This window comes from Phaethon lepturus, unplaced genomic scaffold (assembly GCF_000687285.1).
Source record: "Phaethon lepturus isolate BGI_N335 unplaced genomic scaffold, ASM68728v1 scaffold34338, whole genome shotgun sequence".
NCBI classification, from domain to species: Eukaryota; Metazoa; Chordata; class Aves; order Phaethontiformes; family Phaethontidae; genus Phaethon; species Phaethon lepturus.
Window position 1 is genome coordinate 9,517 of NW_010558922.1, and position 21,590 is coordinate 31,106.

Sequence of the window (21,590 nt, forward strand, 5' to 3'; positions counted from 1 at the left end):
TTCATTTCAAGATTACGATTTAATTGAGGACTTTTTTTTTGGCCAAAGATATGGGCAAGAACTAGAACATTATAAAACAAGACACATGAAAACACCGAGCTGACTACAGATTAGAAATATGTGAAATAACGTCTACAGAGATGGTGCTTATAAAAACTGAGGTTAATGGTAAATTGGTTCACAATGATTAACGATGTCAAATGCCCATGTTATCTTTTAAAAGACAGGTTAGTTTATCCCTCGAGCAAATAATGCAGCAAAATATTTGAGCCTTCTCAACAGAATACAGCATGCCTTTTCCTAAGTCCAAAAGACAATGAAAATCACCATATTTTCTCCAGACTGCAGAACAGCGTGAAGCCTGGTTATGAAGCCACTTGTACGTTGTCCCATGTGGCTTAGACATGCAGGAACAGAGCGCAGGCGATCATCAAAGGGGAGGCTTCTTGGCACAATCAGTTCTACAGAATGACAAGGCTTTCTGAAAAGCTCTCACAGCTGCGAGAGACAGATTCTAGGAGACGGGGAACTACAAAGTTGCTGAGCCTTATTTGCAGCCTAAGCACAGGTCACAGTTTTACTGTAACTAGACACAGGTATGAATACTTTAAAGGAGAAGACTAAAAAAATTGGGATCAAACTACTTTGTTTTCACATCAGTAGACACATACAGACACGGCAAAAGCAAAACATGCAGTCACAGCCAGATAGAAGGAACATTAGGCACAGCTCTCACGTATTTCTGCCAGGAACAGGAGTAAGTTGTGTTGACAAAATAAAACATGACCTGCACACGAAAAAACAGGACGATCTAGAAAGAGGAAGCACTGGTTAACTCAAAGTATAGCACACCCATCAGTATTAAGGTCCAAGGGGAGATCATTCACTGAAACGTGTTTTCAATGAAGAACAGAAGATACAGTGGGTAATGACTGTGAGAAGGATGAAAAGCCAAAGTAGTAAATCATGAAGCTACAGGAAGCTGAATGAAAGATTGTCTGAAAGTGCTGCAGTCCAACAAACACCCAAAGGAACATATAGAGCAAGACGAGATACAGATGCAGATTATCCAGCAGGATACAAAATAGAGAATCGCACTGAACTGATACAACTCAGCAAGTCAACAGAAAACAGAAATTCTGCCAAACGAAACTGAAGTCTATGGGAGAGAGGATTCCAGTATATCTGATCTTTCCACCAATACTCCTTGCTCTTCTCATTGAAGAGGACTACTATGAGGACACTGAAGAGCCTGGTGCTGAGAAACCCTTATACATCAGTTGTTGGCAGGGGATAAAAATAAGCACCTAATAACTCTTAGCACATACCCTGTATGTAGCAAAAGGAAGATCAGAAATGCTGAAAACATCTTCATGAACAAAAACCATCAACTGAAAACAAGTCAGGGCAGTCAGAGACTGGAAAGAGGCATCATTTCACTGGTTTAACATCACTAACTCAAAAAATAAAGCTGTATTATCATGCTTGTCCAAAAGCAGTCACACGTACTGGATTGTCAGTAAACTGCCAGTCACTCAGAGCTGGCTCTACAACTAGTAATGTGCTGCTTTGGCAAAGGGGTATTAAAACATTTTCTGTTATAAGGTCAAAACCAGCATGATATACAGTCTTTCCGAGCATTTCTAAGCTGCCTTACCTCAAACATTTCTTGCTCTGTCCTACGATGATCGTCCAGGAGCTGCTCCATGTAGGTCAGATTACGGAATTTTTCTAGGTAACTACTATATTGTTTCTGCAGTTGCTCCTCAATCTTCTCATACTCATCCATAAAAGCAGGACTGGAAAGAACAAGCACAAACTACTCAGCAAAACATTGACCTGTATATGCAGAATTCTGAAATGAACATTTTTGGGTTTGCAGCTTCCTTTCCATGTCTGCTAAACTAATCTAAAAGGACCTTTTAATGTTCCACACTACTTCAGAGACTAAAAGTATAAGACAAAATTAAACTACCCTGCAAAAATTACATATAGCAAAGGAAAGGTTGTTGTGTACCCACTACCATTCCCTTCCAAACAGGCAGAAAGGCAGCCTTTTGGTCCCGTAGCAGGCAAATCTAAGTTAATTATCCTGCCTTACCACAACTACAAAAAACTAGCTTGTAGCATGGCTGGTTCATCACCTACTTTGCTGGAGGCTTATGTGCTACAAAACTGTGCTGTGTCATTGCAAACGTAACTAGACTTGACACTAGTAAGTGATGATGTCCTTATCCTACAGAGCCAACTGTTGCTCCCCAGAGAACACTACTGCTGTTTGATGCTTCACAGCTACCCAATACACTTCTTCCAGAGTGTTACTGATCAAAACGTGTATATGAATCAATGTCATTCCTTCCACCACTCATTTTTCTAATATTGCCTTTTATATATATATACACACACATATATATAAAAATATATATATATGAAGTAAAATATAGAGCATGATCTTGTAGAGTGTATAAACATGCAGTTTAATTAAGGGCAAGAAGTCAACCCAAACTGTGAACCTGAACATCTTGATTTGACAGCAGGCCGATTCACCGCCTAGAGGAACAGATCCTAACAAGGGATGCATAATGAACTTTTTTTCTTGGTGGCTAAGAATGCTAGAAGCTTCTGGGAACAGCAAGAATGTTTGTACCAGTTGCCATTCTCAGGAGAACCATCTGACACAATCTACGTTTAATGACAAACGAAAAGACCAGACATGTTACCTGGCCATTTTGTACAGCTCAAACAGCAATTAAGCAACTCCAACAAATAATATTCTGTCCATTTTTAACAGCCCTGAAATTCTGATTTCAAATACATGGTAACAGAAAAATGAACAATTACAGTCCAGACCAGGCATTTCTAGAGAAGAGAATCTCTCTCTTCCACAGGCAATCATCTCAGTCTCATTACAGACTTCACTCCTCACCACTCTAAGCATTAACAATGCACTGTTCCATCATTTATGCAGTAGATAATGAGTTCATAATTTTTACCGAACACTTTGTAGAGTCTGTAGCCTCTTCTGGCTTCTTTCCAGTTCCAGTTTTCGTTTTTCAATCTTGGCTTCCAAATTGGCTTCATCCAAAGCCACATTATTCAACATGTCTTTAGTCTTTTGGACTTGTTCCTAGATGAAAAAGATGGTGAACCATGGCTTGCACTGGAATAATTGGAATTATCTTTCAGATGCTGACCATTCTTCTGTATAATCTCACATCTCAGATTATCAAATAACTTTATAACAATGACCTAGAACAGAAACTGGCCAGGCAATGAAAATTATCTTCAAGATAAAGGTCACTCTTATAAAGAACTTACTCTATCCGAATATCTTCATCCTTTTCTAAGTCTTGCTTTATCCGTCTTTTAAAAATCTGTGAAGCATCCTGAACATTGCAACACGTGCTACAGGAATCAGGAGGAGGAAATGGGAATATTCCAGTTTATTAAAAACGAGCTGTACATTCAGTGCGTTCATGATCAGGGAACCATGAGCATCTTTTGAGTAAGAGAGAGAGAGGACTTCACACTTGCTGAAATTCCAGCAGTAACTGTTAGGTGCTGCTCAGCTATAATAGGTCATTTCATTAACTAGTCCGGAAATAAAACAGTGGAGGTACATGTTATTGATATTTCCCAAGAAGCCAATTGCTCCACCATGCTGCTGTTAGTTTATCAGCGCTACTGCCTAGAATAGCAATGCATATTAGCAACATTTAGACCTCATATAGACTGCAAGTGGGAGCAGAAACATAAGGAAAGATCGCCTGGAGTGTCTATGGATTATGCATTGGCTGTTTAAATCTGGAACTCCACTCCTTGTAATTATACAATTGGACTGGATACAGCTTGCAGTTAAATAACTTACAGTAATCACTAGGATTTAATTAACTATCATACTTGCACAGTGGCTGTGAGTGCAACTAATGGTTCAGAAATACAGGAACCCAAGCATTGGAGCAAGGACAGTGTTGCCAAGACTGGGACAGACAAAAGGTCCTCTGAAACGAGAACCATAACGATGCACTGGCATGGCACTAATTAGCACGGTGTCAATTCTTCTCACTCCTTGGCCAGCTCAGCCATCCTGCTTCCAGAGCCCAACTTCAAAACTCGAGAGCTACCGGCACATTTTGAGTTACCCAGTAGAGCCCTTGCAGCCCTTACTCTGCAAGCTTCCATGGCTTAGACAGTGTAGGTGTGATGTACACTTCTGTACTGATTTAGGCAGTTTTTATCCCCCCTGTAGAGCTGCTGGCATGACTACTGAGCTCCTAACAGGGGCAGGTAACATGACTAAACTGCGGAGGGTTTTTCTGTTGTTTTCTCCCAAGAGACAGGCCGAGGAAGGCCAAGTGCAGTTCTTTGAGGCATCAACTGGAGGAATGTTTCTGCATATTGAAGCAACAGTTATAGAGTGCAACAGTCTGAAAGCAGAGCAGGTCTTAACATGTTTTCCTAGGTAGGGCTGCTAACATCATTTACCCTTTCCGCTGCAGGCTGTGATTTCTGACTGACAGCTCACAATCACCACTGTGCAGATACCTCCTTCACTCCAGGGAAGCTATCAGTCAGTTAACAGGCTTGTTCACTTTGAACACAACAGATTTCCCAAACAAACCATAAGAATCATCAGTGACTGCACTCCATGACACAAGGAGTCCTCACAAGCTGATTTCTGCCTTGATGAACTTCTGTTCACACATCTGATATCACGTAAAGACCAAAGTCTGCGTTAGCCGTTAACTGAAGTTCAACATTAGCTACTAACTAACCAGGTGTAGCACTGCTCGGTCCAGCCAGATGAAGGTGAGGTGTGCTTTTATCAACACTAGGCTGTTGATAAAAAGAGCTACGTTTTTCTTGCAGGAGTGATAATTTTGCAATTAAATAAATATCATTTTGCTTACCAGAACACAGTCAATGGCAATTTTCATCACCTTCTCAGCCTCATTTATCTCCAAAGGTCTGGCAATAGATTCTGTTCTTGCTTCCTATGAAATAAAGATACATCAATATATCTGAATGCTACACAAAGGAACTAATATATACAGAACTGAAGGTGATCAAGCAACAACTATATGATCATCTGCATAATAAATGGAGTAGGATTTATTATTTATTCACCAAGGCTCAGATAACTTAAAGAAGAGGAGATGATGAAAAAGTCAGTTAAGTGAGGCTGGGATTAACACTGAGCAATTAAGGTATCTCTTCAAAACAAGATAAGTGCTACTGTCTGAACTGCAAGTATTCTTGAATGCAGACTTTTGGAAACTGTACTGGTTATTACATGTTGAGCAACATATGCAACATAGCACAGAAAACATCATCTTTACAACAAGACCTATGAAAGCAATAGTGCAGGTAGATGAGCAGTGTCGCAAAAATTGTGGAGCAGCAAGCACTATGAATCCATCTAATCCAGCCAGGCAGCTGGGACAGTCAGCAGGTGCCTCCCACGTCCATATGAGAATCAGATGATGCAGGTGTATGGGATTCTCCAATTGATAACCAAATGGTTCAGAATCCTCATCAAAACAGTGATCCCTGTTTAGATCCCAAAAGATGAGAGAAAAAAAAAAATCAACACAACTCTTCCCACCTCAGCTGTTTGGGAACAGATGGGCTTCAGGGTATTCAGAGTGCACTTGTCTGTATGATGTCTTACAACACTGACCTGGTCATTATATGAAAACATTGGATTACTTGTTTCCTACCGGGAGGAGAGGGGGGACATTTTTGTAGCTAAGCGTCCTTAAAATCATCTTATGTTGGCAAACCATTTGGTAACAGGTGGATAAAGATAGAAATAGCATCTCTCTAGAGAACGTCTGACTAAGAATCTAAAAATGCTTCATACACATTGCAACAGGCTGTACCCAGCCTGCTACAAGACAAATTCTGGAAGCAGATACAATTACTTTGTTAAGTTACCACGCCAGACACTCCAGGTTGCATAGGCAAGTACTAGCTGAGGCAGCCTAGCTCCCTCCCCACCAACTCAAGTTCAGGGAGTTGCATGGTGAAGTCAATCAGGCAGCTAATCCAAAAAAACCCCTCAAAAATCAGTTTTTTGTGCTGAGCTGATTCCTCTGCTGGATCAGTTCCCTGAATGGGCCTGCCACATGCTGCACAAATGTTTGGTTTTTTTTTTTTTCCTGGCACAAGAAAAGAAATAGAAGAAATATTATGTTGGGTACAGTGACAGGAGCTACATCTGTTAGTGGCAGTGACAGCTTATGCTCCCTGAAGGGCTTGTGAACACTCCGCTGTCCACACAGAAATACAAGCTCCAAGCAGCAGAAAGTTAATTTGGATTACAATAAGGCACAAAGATTCTGCACAATACATATTCCTGAATAACTCCACAGGTAGACACTTTTGGAGCAAGACTGGACAAGAATAGTGTAGCTCAGTAGCTATTCTGAGAACATTATGCATTTAAGAAGCTCAACAAAATACCTGTTTATTTGTGAGGACTTTGCCTGAACTGAAATGGCAGCCAGGATCAGCCTGGTGCGGACACTGCCCTGCCAACCACACTCAGTTCTTCTGAGGGCAACAGCGAGATCTCTGCTATGGAGCAAACGTATTTCAAACAAAATAGTTTATCACTCAGCAGGGGGAAGGAAATTATTTTCCTTCCCACTTTCAAGAGAGATAAAAGAACCAGCAAGGACCTTAGATTTTAATTATAAACAACTCCTTTACCAATTTCCTTTCAGTAGCCTGGTAAAGCACCCACAGAACGTGCCCAAGTCACTGCAGCGTGTGTTGGGTCAGGGTAACTGATGGGTTTTAGATATACTTCTGAGGATCTACCCTTTTAAGTTGGAATAATTTACACAAGTTTAATGTCTTTTCTTCTTCTACCTTCCCTCTACTACCCATGGAAGTTTCATGTACAGACCACAGTCTTCGTGCAGAAATCCACATCATTTTCTAGAACCAAGTTCAGTTCTACAGTCACACCCGCATGGAAAAAATGTGTCAGGCCAATGAAGGGTAGTGTAAGAGCAGAAATCTGTAATTTCAGACCGCTGAACCGGGGCTAAACTGGAAAAGGAGAACGTCAGGGCAACTAACCTCCTCGCACCTCAACAGACCAAGGGGAGAATCCAAGTGGACCACTACAGCTTCCATTGCAGTGGACCATTATATTAATGTATAATGGAAATATATTTGAAAAATAAATATATGTTGAAGGTATCAAAGCTGTTGATAAATTTTTAATGGATGTTTGTAACAGCTTCCCTAGGTATCCATCACTGAGCCGTTTCCTGTTATCCTATGAAAGCTCTCAAAGACAAAACTTATTTTTACTACCTCTTTTTCAGGACAGACCCTGCAACTGGCCACATAGAAGAGGATTAAAAGGAAAGCAGATCACATTAGAAAAATAAATACCCCTCAAAGAATATGAAGACATTAGGAAAAACATTTACTATAAAGTACCAAATTTGGTCAATTTAAACATTATTAAGCCATTAGCAAAGTAAAGAAACTTAATTTAACAAAACCGCTTTGACTATCTCTGACTCCCCACATGAGCACATTTTTCCTCCAGCCCAACTCACCCTCACTAGTACTTCTTCCCCAATATAAAACATGCAGTAACACAACAACTGAGATTTTTAAAACCCATCTTTACACAAAGGCTCTTCTGTTCATGGTACAATCTGTGGATACAAATTGGCTGTACACTTGAAGGCAAAACCAATTTTCTAAATTTGTCCAAATACCAGGTATTACATTGCCACTGGCTGTACTCACAATTCCTCGTGCTCAAAAAAAGTGTGCAAATGAAACTGAGCTGAAAAATATGGCCTTGTTCGTTTTCTTTTAAAGTAATGTACTCTTTGCAATTAGGTGTACTAATCAGAATACACATTATAATACACAAGACGTTTCCTTTAAATTAACCATTAAAAATAGAGTTCTCGGGAGAGATGAAAAATGTAGAAAAAATTATCAAGGCAGGAGGAGGCAAGTAGCAGAACCACCTAGGACTACGCCGGATAATTACAACTTGAGAAAACAAACATACGCAAAGCAGAGAGGTATTCATGAACAAGCTGATTGTTTACCTGCTTCCTGTTCAAAGTGTCCAAGAGCTCCCTGGCTATAGCTTTACGTGACAAATCCTAATTAAAAATCAGGGAAGCCAAGTGTAAAATTATTTTTGATGAACTAAAGCTGACAATTATTAAAAAAAAAAAACAACACACAAAGGCACACAAGAGACACCATTTGCTGGCATTATTTATCCTCTCTGGTTGGACTAATATTTGGTGCTGCATGGAAGGACTTTAATTCTTCAAGGTTTGAATTTCACTTCGGACAAAGCCAGTTGGAAGTACTGACAAATTAGTTGGCTGGTTTAGACTGAAAATTTCGTTTTCTTTGGAAATGAGAATTTCATTACAAAGTAAGAAACATTTTTAATCAAAGACTAGCTGGCTGCCCAGTCAATCAGAACAGAGTACAACCTGACAGGACGTTCCCCACAGGACATGGAAAGTTAACAGCGAAGTCAGTTCTGCCCAAACTGCACCAGTTTTGGCATCAAAAGTGAAGATAAATTTCCTTAGAGCAAAACGGTACTGCAGTCATTTCAGGAAATAACACTGGTCTTAAAGCCTTCAAAACTCCATCTGTCTAAAGGATTTACTCATCTCACGTCTGCATGCCCGCTGAGCGATGGTCCCTTGGGTCAAACACCAGCGAGGGAGAAGGCCACGGAGCGTTGGAGCAGAAGCCTGAGGTTCTGTCCACAGGAATCCGATCAGCAGCCAGCCTTCTGGAGGAGGCAACGAGCTGCGGTTCTGGCCATTTGCTGCAGCAACCACCTTTTAGTGGAGAAGGCTGCCTGACACAGGACCACAAGCTACCGTTACTCTTGCAACACTCAGTTTAGCGTCACAGTACAGCTTCTTTCTGCCAAAAGATAATGAAGCAACTGGTTCACCTAATCAGGAGTTGCACCTCGCTCAGCAAAAAAGCATCCTGTAGGATACAAATGCAGAGATAGTAACCTTATCAAACCCTCCCGCAGCTTCACTGACAAACATCCAGCTAAACATAAAAAGGTTGGTTGAACTATAAAATGCAGAAAAGCAGCACAGGACTTGCCTTTCCTGTCACTAAAGAGCCGTTCCACAAAGGTCTGCAGCCTTATGTTTCCTGGATGTGGAAACACATGGATCTCTCTGCCCCTCCAGTCTCATTAGGGAATACCTATCTTTTATTGAAACCATAGTACCTTTAGGGTACATACACAACCTCTGAAAATCATAGCAACATGCAGGCAACTCCACTGCCTGAACAAATGTGTCCCCTGTCATCTTCCAGGTATGCCCTAAGTCTGTATTATATTTGCCAGCCCTCTTCAAATGTCTTGGACACACTCAGACAACTGAAGTGAGACTAGATACCTGTATTACACCTGTATTGCAGATGAAAAAAGCAGAGTATGGCTTTGTCATCTTCCTGAATAAATAATAAAAAAAAGCAACTCTCAAACAACAACCACCAGCAAAAAAAAAAAAAAAAACAAAAAAACAAATAGAAGCTCCTGAAAGTTTGGATTTCAGCCCACTTGCATGTCAAATATAAGACAAGAAATATTCTATACTGACAATTAAAATTGCTGAGAAGATAAGACAAAACTCTCCAAAAGCATCAAGAATTAGCAGTAAACCCTAGAGAGGGAACTCGTATGGGCTCCACAGACCAAGTACTGGCAGAGAGTCAGGATGCAGCTCCCAGCATCTTCTGACTTCAGTAGAAACTGGTAACAGCAAACAGCACTTTCTAGGTACACTGCGTCTTCCCATTGTGTGCAAGGTATTACAATCTGATGCAGGATCCTTACAGGAAGGATAATGTTGTGAGCCTATTCTGAAACCTAAAAGGACTTTCATGGACTCAGTTGTAGCTTGGCTCATTTTGCTTAAATGCCGGACCTAGAATGGGAAATAGCTGTACTACTGCTTGGCCTTCTACTGAAACCTGAAGAGCTTCTCTGAAAGTCAGTCAACTCTCAAGGTAGTAGCAGTGATGCTAGCACTTGTCTATATGTGGAGGTTCCTGCAAAGCCAACTAAGGTGCAGATTTTGAGTGCACTTGCTACTTCGCATTGTCTTGCTGAGCAAATACGTTAGTGTGCAACAGATAATCTGTTCAACTTCATAGAATCTTTGGGTGGGAAGGGACCTTTCAAGGCCATCTAGTCCAACCCCCCTGCAGTGAGCAGGTACATCTTCAACGCGAGCAGGTTGCTCAGAGCCCCATCCAGCCTGACCTGGGATGTGTCCACGGATGGGACATCAACCATCTCTCTGGGCAACCTGGGCCAGGGTTTCACCACCCTCATTGTGAAAAATTTCTTCCTTAGATCTAGTCTGAAACTTCATTACGCTGCTGTTGATACTCCTGTCTCCCTGGGGGCTGCAGTGTTAACGTGGAACACTGAAGCCATCCTAAATTCACACGCTGCCTCGCTGCACAGTAATGTCACCATGCAGAAAGCCAAAGCAGTTACTAGCTACAAAAAGCAGGGGCAGGAGGATGCTACCATGTCTGCAAATGTACCCCATGACTTCCCTTACTGAAACTTTTCCCCCAGGAGCCTTATACTTGGTTAGAATGAAGAGCCACTATCGCAAAAAACATTCTGCAAATAGGCACAGTGAAGCATTTTCAGCTAGTAATGCTTTTCCACCATTATGCATCAAAAACTGATAAACCAGCTTCCTGCACGCTTGATCTATGGATAAAGGGATGCACAATATCTTCTGAACTGCAGTAAGGAACCGAGGCAAGTAATTAAGCATGACCAGCACACAAGTCACCCACAATAAATGTGGTGTAATATGTGTATATACCTATGTGCACAAGGTCTAGCAGAGGTTTCTAAACACCTTTTTTTTTGTGGTAAGGACCAGAAATTAAAGCTTTTTTCTAATACACTGGTCTTGCACAAAACATTTTTTGACCACAGGTTAAATCCTTCCTTGTTTTTCAGGAGTTCATCAGCCTGATGCATACAAAAGTTACCTCCTCACTGCCACTGTTGCCTTCAGTCTTAGTCCAGGAAGCATTAATTACATCCCCTACTCCCTGCAAACAGGGGGTTGCAACTACTGCTGTTTATGTGGGCAATAAAGCTCTCCTTTTGAAGAGTTTATTATTCAGGGAGTTTACTAACACACACTGGGATCACATTTGGCCAATATAGCGAATGATCATTAGGCATCATTATATATGAACAGGAAGGTACAGGAGGGACATCAAAAATAATCCAGACCTTCTGAAGGAATCTGATACTTCCTAACAGCCTATTTTCCTCCTCAAGAGATTAAAGCTCAAGGTAATTGAGAGTTTTGCTGCTTCCAGGCTATGCTGCTTTCTTGTATGCTCGTCTCAGCAGTCCACAAAGGGAATCCACAGTGACATTTCCCTACTCAGCAATGCAGAGCCCTCAATCAAAGACAGTATGCGAAACTCCCTGGCTACCCCGATGTACAAAAAACATGCCACAAGAAGATCTGAGATAGAGAAGCAACTGGAAAGCATAATTTTTCTGCAGACCAACAAGAATCAGAAAGCCTGCCTAGCCAGTTAAGACATAATCTGAACATATGCTTTATGACAGAAGAAACCCCTCACAAATGCTGGCATACAGACTGCTGAGGCGAGAAAGGGAACTTAAAACCTTTCGGACAGGCACGAAGTTGCGCTGCTGTGTTCCCTCCCCACACTCCCCTCCCCGTCTTCTGGTTCAAGAGCTGATTCCAACTGAACTACCCTCAGCTCCCAAACCCCAGCACGTGCTTACTGTCATCTTCCTACATCCTTCAAAACCTCACCTTTCAGTTACTTCAGGTAAGGGTTCATGGCACGCTGCATTGGTAAAGCTTGGATTAGTCCACAGGACTACAGGGTGTCACTTAAAATGGGTCATTAACCAGGAGGTGGCTTGTGATGTCTCTTCCAGAGTCTGGCAAGATGTCAAGGAAGATATCTTTTCTAGCAGACCAAAAGCTAAGTTTGTGAGTGAATTTCTGAATATAAACAGATAGAAGTGTCCTTGGGCAGCATGGCCAGGTGGGAGCTTGCTTTGTGTTTCTTAACAAAAAAAAAACAACAAAAAAACCCAAAAACATTTGTCATCAAAAAGGCAAGACACCCAGTCAGGCAAAAATCTTCTCAGTTTCTCCTCTTATCCACATTCTTCTCTAACAAAATTAGAAATAGAATTTCCTTTCTTTATAGATAATATATAAGAAAGCTTCAGGAAGGGTTACGTTTTTCTTAGGGAAAAAAGCAACAAGGAGGAGTATATTTTTCAGCGGCATATTTCAGACCTCAAAGATACACGAAGACATCATGCAAAGTTGCAGCAAAGGTAAGAGCGGGCATTTTGTATCCAGCAATACCACCCAAACAGATTGTTTAAACTTTTAATTCACATCAAGTCTTTGACTTCAGTAAACACTGCCATACAACTTGGGTTTCCATTCTCAGCAAAGCTTAAGCAGCAGTAAGTGGAGTGGTTGCTGTATTTCAGCAACAGAGATACTAGGCTCTCTTTGGGCAGGAAGAGGCATTTTAAATAGCTAAAAGTAGCTCAAATCATTGTCCTTATGTTTAAGCCAGCACATTTTCCTCTTAGTAATTAAAATTCTGACATGGCTATACTTTGTCTCATGAAGGAAGGTTAGGAATAATGAACAACTAAAACCTCACCAGATATTCAGAAGACAGTGTTTCTGATTTAGCCCAATTAAGTGGAACTTCTTTGCAGACACATACAGATTTTGACAAATGCTGTGACATACAAAAGATGGTTCAAATGGCATTTTCTTCCCTGCCAAACTAGAACGGTTTTTCAAAACAGCCTAAGACTGAGCTACAAGAACTCAGGTCTTCCAACTAGCTGACAAAATTATCAATGCACTGTCACAACTGGTCCCTAAACTGCAAGGAGAAATGTGCACCCATCAACTGATAGCTGATGCTATGTCTTCAAGCTAAATACTCCTGGGAAGTTCACTACAAAATCATTTCTTACATAACACATCCAGAAATGTTATATTCACGTAACATACAACCATAGTTATGGTTAAAGAAATCCAAAATTAGGACAGTATTGATCCAACTACATCTTACAGCTGCAAGGTTTAATTTTGGCTTCCCACTTTGCAATAAGCCTTTTTCCTCAAAACTGGCAGGTTAGGTTTTGGTTAGAAGCAGGACAGTTCAAAAAAATTGAGGCAAACTAGGTAATTCTCCAGAATTCTGGTAATTTCAAGTTACAAATTTCCACCAGAAATCACACATATGGCGACTTTGTAACCAAAGCACAGGAAATTAGAGAAATTAGTTTATCAGCGTCCCCCAGGCAGCCTCTCCTACCCAGAAGTAACATTTGGCAGATGGAAAAGGTTTCCAATGTTACAAATAAAATAAGTTTTTGTAGTTAACTTTCAAAGAGTACTGAATAATGCAGCTGTCACTCAAATCAGATCTATCTCTCTATAGAAAGAGTAGGCAGCAAGCTAAAACAGTGTAAGGAGGGGGAAGCAGGGAGGAAGGGTTCTTTAATCAAAAAGCTGCGAATAAAGCTAAATGTCCTTAGTGGCAACTCTTTTCATTTTTAGCTAATACTGTCTCAGTTCTACAGCTGGATCTAAATGCCTTTGGCTCTCCTAAGAGTTTAATTCAAGCATTTCACAAACTGAAGTCAGTAAAGAGATCCTCAAGGACTTCCATCAGTTTTGGAACAAGCTTATCCTGTGTGCATACATAACAATAACACTGGTAGCAATACCCTGTACTTACTTAGAAATTTATCCTCCATAGATTGGGAAACACTTTACCTGGCTGTTAAAAGCTTTAATCTACAAAATTACAGAAGTTACTTTATTTACACAAGAGGATACAGAGGGAATAAACAGTTCATTCAAGGTCACAGACAGAGGAAGTGCCAAGAGGAGTATTGGAAAACAGACTCACTGCGCTGCCCATCTTCAGCACAAGCTAAGTACATTTTAAAAAAAAAAAAGATTATTTTCATCCTTCTTCAGTTTTACATGGCTTAGAGCTAATTAAGAGGTAAATAAAAACAAAACAACCTTGAGAAGGTCAGAAATCTTTATGCCTGCCACCAGCACGGAGGCATAAAAATGCTAGAATTTTTTTGCTTCATTATCTTACTGTGTCTAATAATCCAACAAGCCTAAGCAAGGCAGCTTCTTGACAGGCTCCTGCTAATGTGTGCACAGGACCTGCGGCAGACGCCAAGTGGCAGGCACTCCGAGTCAGTCAGCTTCGCTGAGGTGTTATAAATAGCCGCCAATTTTTCCTTTTGGATTTCGGATGCTCAATGTATGGTAACTCAGGAGTGTCCTTCCTCAGCTGATCACAACTGACCTTGAAAGTCATTGACTGCTTTATTTTGTGCTAAAGAATTATTCGGATCACCTCATTGCCCCTCCCTCCCCCCAAAGATTCATCTTGTTGTCTTCCCCATGTTATAGGGTATAGAGGACCACTGATTTTCTAACATCTTTTGGCCGTTTACAAGACCACAGCGGTTAGCTCTGCAGGTCCAGAGGCAGCCACCACACGTGAAACCCAAAGTGAATGCACAGTGAAGCGGTGCTGCGTTTTGCCTGAGTACTGACGTTAATTTTATTACTGCTTTTCTTGATTTTGGGCTTCACAGGCTTCATCCCAGCACTGGTACTTTCAACTTCTACTTCTTTTATCATCCTAAGCATTTAGTGTAGTGTATGAAGAGAAAGAAATCCAAACAAAGCCTCCCATCCCCACCGCAAATCCAAATCAACCTCCACCTTCCCCATCCAAAAAAAAAAAAAAAAGCAGCTAGAAAACAGATTAAAGAAAACCAGAATTCAGAGTGTCTGGTTACTCTTCCAAAGCTAGTTGCAAATATTCTGAAAATTAAGGCTCCATAACAATGCAATGCAGAGAAAGTTCCCCTGGCAGTAAAGGAAACAAGGAAGATGAAGATGTATGTCTCCGTGCATAGAATTTGCTTTTCTTTAGGGATCTCGTGTTGCACCAAAATTCATTCATCAACTCCACTACACAACACGAATTCCAAATCTGCAATTTCTGTGCTCTAAGACTTGGCCTAGTAAGATTGGAAACTGCAAGCTATCTAGTGAACATAAGGCTTAAATGCGTTTTAAAATAAAAATTCTGTCTCAACCACTGCACTGCCACAGGACACCAATAACCTAGGCTGTGCTCATCCACAGTTGGTCTAGAAACAACGCTGCCTCAATGGAATTCAGCATTAAACTCCAAAGACCCTCTGATCAAGTAAGGCTTTTCATCCCCTTCCCCCTTAGTGCTGAATTGCTCCCCAAAGTTAACTGGGCCAAGCTCCCGTTTAACAGCAACCTGACAGTGCAGGTGACTCAGCCGTAAAAACACACATGCATCGCCTGTACTTCTCCCCCTCCACACCTGGTGCTCCACAAGCCGCTGCACACGTTGGGATCCGCTGGCAGCGGGAAAGAAAATCTCTTTACCTATCTGCAGGGCTGGAATCAAATGGCTTCGCTTCACGTTTAAGCTTTCTGCTGCTTTAGGATTGTTAATCAGGAATTTGGTTGGGGTATTTTTTCCCCAAAAAGATCTTAACTAACATCATCATAGTCTGAATTCAACAAATGAATACCTGTAGGTTTTGTTTCTTCCTCTGTCCTTAAATTAAAGGGTTTTTTACATTATAAATTAACTGTGAAAGCAGTTTACATATACATAAGAACTATATATTCAGTCAGGAAATAATGTATTTGCAAAGGCATCAGGAAGGCTCAGTATCTTGCATTTCCAAGAAAACAAATACAGACTTAAACTCTTCACAATAAATATGTACATACATTTACATCACTATGTATCTGCAACATATCTAATAGAACCATTCCCTTAATAAACTCTTCTCTAGCTGAAATTTGTTTTCATTCAGAAAGTAATTTATTAAAAAAAAAAAGTGCTCCCTGACTTGGAGCAATAAAATTTATCTAATGTATAAGGCTTTTCTACACAGTTTCTATATAAATTGTGTGCAAAAAGAACTCCAATAAAGAAAGTAAAGGCTGTGACACAAATTGGAGTCAACATTTCTAAAGGGAATAATGAGTTCTACTTCACTTTTTCCCCCAGTGATCTTTCCCCAAAAGCCACTCAGACTATAAGAACAGACCTAGTCAACCCATTAGTGTCAAATGCTAGCATTTCTTTTAGTTACTGGAAAATGAAGCAGTCTTCACTTAGGATAGAAACAAGATATATCATCAGTCTGTCTAAGCCTAGGTAGGAACATCCTTCATTTAAATATCTGGAAATGAATGAATTGGAAAAGGGGGCGGGGGGGGAAGAGCTTCAGGGAACATAAAACGACGACGTTTTGAAATTCATTAAAACAGCATCACAGCTGTCGATGCATTTTTGTATATGCAACAAGTTTCAGGACATAAAATGTAATGAAAAAATAAACCATACTGCTCTCCTACCACCCTCTAATAGCACAATCCCTCTGCCAGTGCAATTTATTGTGTGCATTACTTAGCCATGCAACGTCAAAAGAAAATAAGCAATGGAAATCAATAACCCTCACATTAAAAAATAATAAAAGTAACCTTAGATTAATGGCAACTAATTTGATATCTACAGACAAAGCTCTAATTCCCCACACAAAGCCAGAATTAACCGCACTTCACTTCTGCCCACCTGGAATTGGGTGGGAAGGGCAGGCAGAAGATGCCATCCCTGTGATCTTCTGAGCACCCCACCAGCTCTTACGAAGGATCCAGGGAATATGTGTGCAATGAAGAAGGGCAATTCCTTACTGCCCTCAATGCTGGCTACTTAGTAAGAACTGCAGCTCCACTGACTTCCGTGTGCGTTATCAAACCTAACAGCGACAGAAGAAAACCAGCAGCGTCCGGCTCTAAGCCTCTCATTTCATGAGCAAATTTCATACTTCAAGTGAAAGGCAGAGGTGGGTGCTTGTAATTAAAAAAGGAAAACTTGACAAATTCCACAGAACAACTGGTTACTGTGACCCTGTAGCTTTTAACCTGAAACCTATTTGCTTTGCTACAGGCTCAGGTCTCAGACTTGTCACACGCTTATGTACCAAACTTGGCATTTAACACACAAGCCAAAAATGGGTTCTTTGGTTCTTAACAAACCACTGAAGAAGGCTGGAACCAGTCACAAATCATAAGGAGCAGAGCATGAAAGTCTCTTCTGCTGCTCTCTGGAGGTTCTCACTGTGCTGTCATAGTGTCACCTCGTGCTTTTAGAATATAAACTCGGAGCTAATGAGACAGAAGCAAAGGTCATCTTTCCCAAGACCAGATTTCTTAAAGACAACTAGTTCAATCTGCCAAACCTTTTTGCAGAATATAAACTGTGTACCTATATAGGATTAGCTAGTCCCACCTTGTGCACTCAGTCATTACGCCATGAGAAACGTACACTCGCTACTGTATATAAGAAATACCATCCTTTTAGAAATTGCACCTTTAAATAGTCTTCCACTGAAGATTTCCTAATGGACCCAAAGAGAAGTGGCTGCACTGAAGCACTTACTCATCTCTTGATTTTTCATTTCATGCTTTCAGCACAATGCACTTGTGCAAGTCCCTTTTCTAGGGCCTGGTTCTAAGGTCAGTTGGACTCCTAAAAGCATTGATTTAAAGTGATTAAACAATGCCCAATTTCAAACCAATGCCTGAGTACTTTTTAAAAAAATGTTGCCTTATACTGACCTATACTTGACTCTTTAGTGGAATTCTTAAGGATGCTGTACACAGAAAAAAGAGTTTAATGCTCTGAAGCAAATATTAACACGTTAGGTAGCATTTGTGTGAAAACTATTTCAAAGCCAAGAAATTAAGCAAAGAATGCAAGATGAGAAGTGACCGATTAATGGTTTTGTGAAAATTGTGTATGTTGAATTAAACTGGCTTATCACTCTTCTCTCCCTTTTGAAATATTAATGCCTTTCACACTGCTGCATACCATGCCGACCTACATATCTAGCAGGAAAGGCAGCATTCCACAGATAATCTTCCCTGTATATCACCAACCCTTTGAAACACTCGTACTCCATCAAACAAGGATCTGGGAGCATCAATCGTCAAGGCGGATGGTCTACGGCTCTTACAGGGTGCACGTCCTACGTCTCAGATATTGCAAATCTGAAGATTACCAAAACCAGTACTGGAACATTCAGGGTTTCCCTTCTTTAAATGTCTATTTTCAGAAAATGAACAACCTCCAGCATTGCAGATAAATGCATTTATGAAAATAATTGAAAAAGACTTATTGACAGTGTTTCAGGACACTTCTGTGACTTCATGCAACAGCTTGTGAATTTACAACTAAGCTGAAGAATACGTACCCTGCAGGTTTGCGAGGCCTTCAATTACTGTAACAGAAATAATGAGCCTTGCGCTTGGAAAACTAATGGCATTAATCATTTATCTTTCAGATGATATCTATCCCCACCACTAACACGTACATATAAAGTTAATATTTCCAAACAGTTCTACAGAGAGTATTTCAGTTTCCTGCTAAAGAGAAAATGCCAAACTCTGTTCTCTCAGACTTACTGCAATCTAAGTATGAATATGATGGGAAGAAAGTACAAACTTTCAGACCCATTTCTTCAAACCCACAGAATATTCATTTTAGACGCAGCTGTTAAGAAGAACTACTGATACTTTTTTCACCTTTTTCCTTTGCAGCACCCAGTGAACACAAGTTCTTATACGCTCTCCAGTGTGTACTTACCCTTAGTTCAACTTCTTTGCCAAGTAAGTCATAGAGACTTGCTCCTTTGGAGGTGATTTCGGAAGCAAGCTGTCTAGCTGCCTTCAAGTCAGTAATCTAGAAACACAGCAACAGCACTGAATAGCAAAAGAGAATCCCCAATACCACAAAGAAAATCCACGACAGATTTTTCCCATTTTGGTGATAAAACTGCATAGGAGGTCAGCACAGTGGCCAAAACTCTACTATAATATTGAAGAAGTTGTCCACTGGAATCAGAGTGAGCCTCTTTCTTGGCTTTAAAGTGGTCTAGATGAGGCATCATTTAGACACAGGCTTTTGGGTGAAACCCCAGCCACTTCAGGACAACAACAGCAACAATCAAAAACCTCCTCAAAACTGTGTGACCCAGCCAGTTGTTGGTTCACGTGCTGCCCAGGGCAAAGGGAAACATCACCTTTTTCATATGCAAAAGTAAAAAGTATATCTACCAACAGGTATGTGGCCAGCATATTGCACAGGTAATGAATATTGATCATCTACAAGTGTTTTTTCTTTATTTCTTCAGGTGCTTTCTTCAGAGAGACACACCAGACATATATAGAGGAAAAATCGCCTGTGGTTCTGCCATTTTTTTCAAGAATGGTAGCATTGTTGCCTAACAAGCAGGCATGACATAGTATAGCTATAAAAGAATCAAAGACTAAAAGTATTAGACTATAGAAGAGGTGCTAAAACTAACAAAAAGCAGTAACAGGACTTCCTCTTACTTAATACTTAACAAAGCGTTGGGTTTTTTTAATATTTAGAGGGACATTTATTTTAAGGGCTCAAGTAGCTTTGATGTCTGTTAGGGTAACATGAAGATTTCCCTTTCCTTCAATGCAAACGGGCTGAAAACTAACCTTCAGTCAGTATTCTGCAAGCTCCTCCTGTTGCAACAAGGTTAGCAGATAGAAAATTGTCTTTATTCCGGCCTACTCCAATATTCCTATGATGTCAACAGCAGTCCAAACCAAACACAACCCATTTTGTGCCACTGTTGCCTTGTATTATGCGCTTCTGGTTCAGAATTCACAGAGATCATATCGTATCATATCACAAATCATAGCATATAACCTCAACTACAGAAAGTATGAGTTAAAACCATACCCACGCCCTTGCGAGAACATTCTCTACTTAAGTTTCAGATAGAAAACGGATTTGTTTTTCATACGTTAACACAAAACCCCTGCCCAAAACAAGAGTACAAGTGGTCCTTACTTTTGAGCCAAGATCAAACTTGAACTTGCTGCTGTCTTCCTCGCTCACGTCTGCACGTTCCACTCCCTTGGTATTCATAGCACCATAAAGCACAGAGGTGACCTTTAGCAGTTCCTTCACTGCATAGCCATCTGCCTGGTAAAGCTTTTTAGTGTTGAGCTTTATGTGAGCTTTGGTAGCCTTTGGAAAGAAAGAATGAATTCATTGTGTCACCAAGAACAAAATCCTCATTTACCTCTTCACACTCCACTTGAAAGCTCTTTTTGGGGGCACCATGCTCTGCTTTACAGAAATAAATCTTCCTGTTTGGAAACACAAGTTTGCCTCATCATATTACTGATGTTTCTAGAAGAAATTTTTCTGAAACATGTGCACTTTTCTGCATGTCAGAACATTTGCAGATAATTGCCAGAATGAAAAAACTCAAACGATCCATTAATTCTTCCCTGCATGAAGATCAGCAAAAACCCTGTGCACCACTTAAATTCAAATTAAGTTTAAGTGGAATGTAAGTGCTGCCCAGGTCTTGTGATGATGCTGCAGAGAGGTAAATTTCACCCTTAATGAGTTACAAGAATAAGATCAATTATCCTAATTTAACAGTCTTCTCTTCCAGCAGTACCTTCAGAATATTTTATTGTTTCTCTCAAATTTTTCCCTGCTACGATATTAGTGATTTTATTCCCTTGCCTTCCATCTCTGAAAAGTACAGACAGACCAGTAAGGAAAAAACCCATTAAATATTATAATATTATCTTTTTATACTTCAAAATAATAAAGGGGGGAAAAGAGCATAATAGAAATGATACATCTGTCGCAGAAAGGACACAAATGTTGTTCTTGAAATTCCCGACAAGATTATATTATAAACAGTCACAAGGAGCCAACACCAAACTTCAGGTAAAACACAGAGGTAGTCTTCCTGATGGCACGACTAAACAAGCAAGCAAACAAAAACTGATCACCGGTTATGTCTTCAAAAACTAAACATCCAAATGACCTGACATCTTCCTTTCAGTGTATCTTTAAGCTTAAACTTCTGCTAAAGTGTTTAACCTTTGGGAACACTGTGTGGCAGAAAGAATCTATCCACGATTCACTCGTGGTATTACAGCATTACCATTACATTTCCAATAAATGTTCACCTCTTGCCTCTCCCATCCCAAAACCTCAACCTACCAGAAGAAACTGACTGTACATCGCTTCCTGCCAGCAGGAACTCAGATGAAAAACGAACTCAGAACTTTCAGAATAGGTTGCTGATGTTATACACCCTGAGCCGAGGAATACAAGACTTATGGGAGAAAAAACCCTAATTGCTTTTGAAAATTTTGACCAGCGTGATCTCAAATGAGCCAATACACAAAGTGGAAAGCCAGCTATGTTCTCCTTCCTTCCCTTTCAGTAGAAGCAATCTAAAAAAACTAATCATGGAAACAGTAGGCATTAAATATTAAGAGAAGCAGGTCATTAAATTCATAGAATGTGTTAATCATTCCCTA

The 21,590-nt window shown here is 40.4% G+C and overlaps 1 protein-coding gene across 1 annotated transcript; it reads right to left on the reverse strand.

Annotated features, from left to right (window-relative positions):
- Positions 1-1,606: 1,606 nt before the first annotated feature.
- Positions 1,607-20,262, reverse strand: LOC104625560 (clusterin-associated protein 1-like). Its single transcript, XM_010293216.1, has 5 exons — positions 20,089-20,262; positions 18,847-18,942; positions 4,911-4,994; positions 2,994-3,127; positions 1,607-1,799 (listed from the first exon to the last, which is right to left on the reverse strand). Exons 1-5 carry the CDS (start codon positions 20,164-20,166, stop codon positions 1,607-1,609), a joined length of 585 nt encoding a protein of 194 aa, XP_010291518.1. The 5' UTR covers positions 20,167-20,262.
- Positions 20,263-21,590: the final 1,328 nt, after the last annotated feature.

Bases quoted from the DNA above. Each gene is read 5' to 3' on its own strand.
- LOC104625560 (XM_010293216.1), bottom strand. From the start codon at position 20,166: ATGAATACCAAGGGAGTGGAACGTGCAGACGTGAGCGAGGAAGACAGC. The intron at 18,943-20,088 runs GTAAGGACCACT...CTGTGTTTCTAG, and splicing joins AGTTTGATCTTGGCTCAAAA to ATTACTGACTTGAAGGCAGC. The intron at 3,128-4,910 runs GTAAGCAAAATG...TTTTTCATCTAG, and splicing joins TTGCCATTGACTGTGTTCTG to GAACAAGTCCAAAAGACTAA.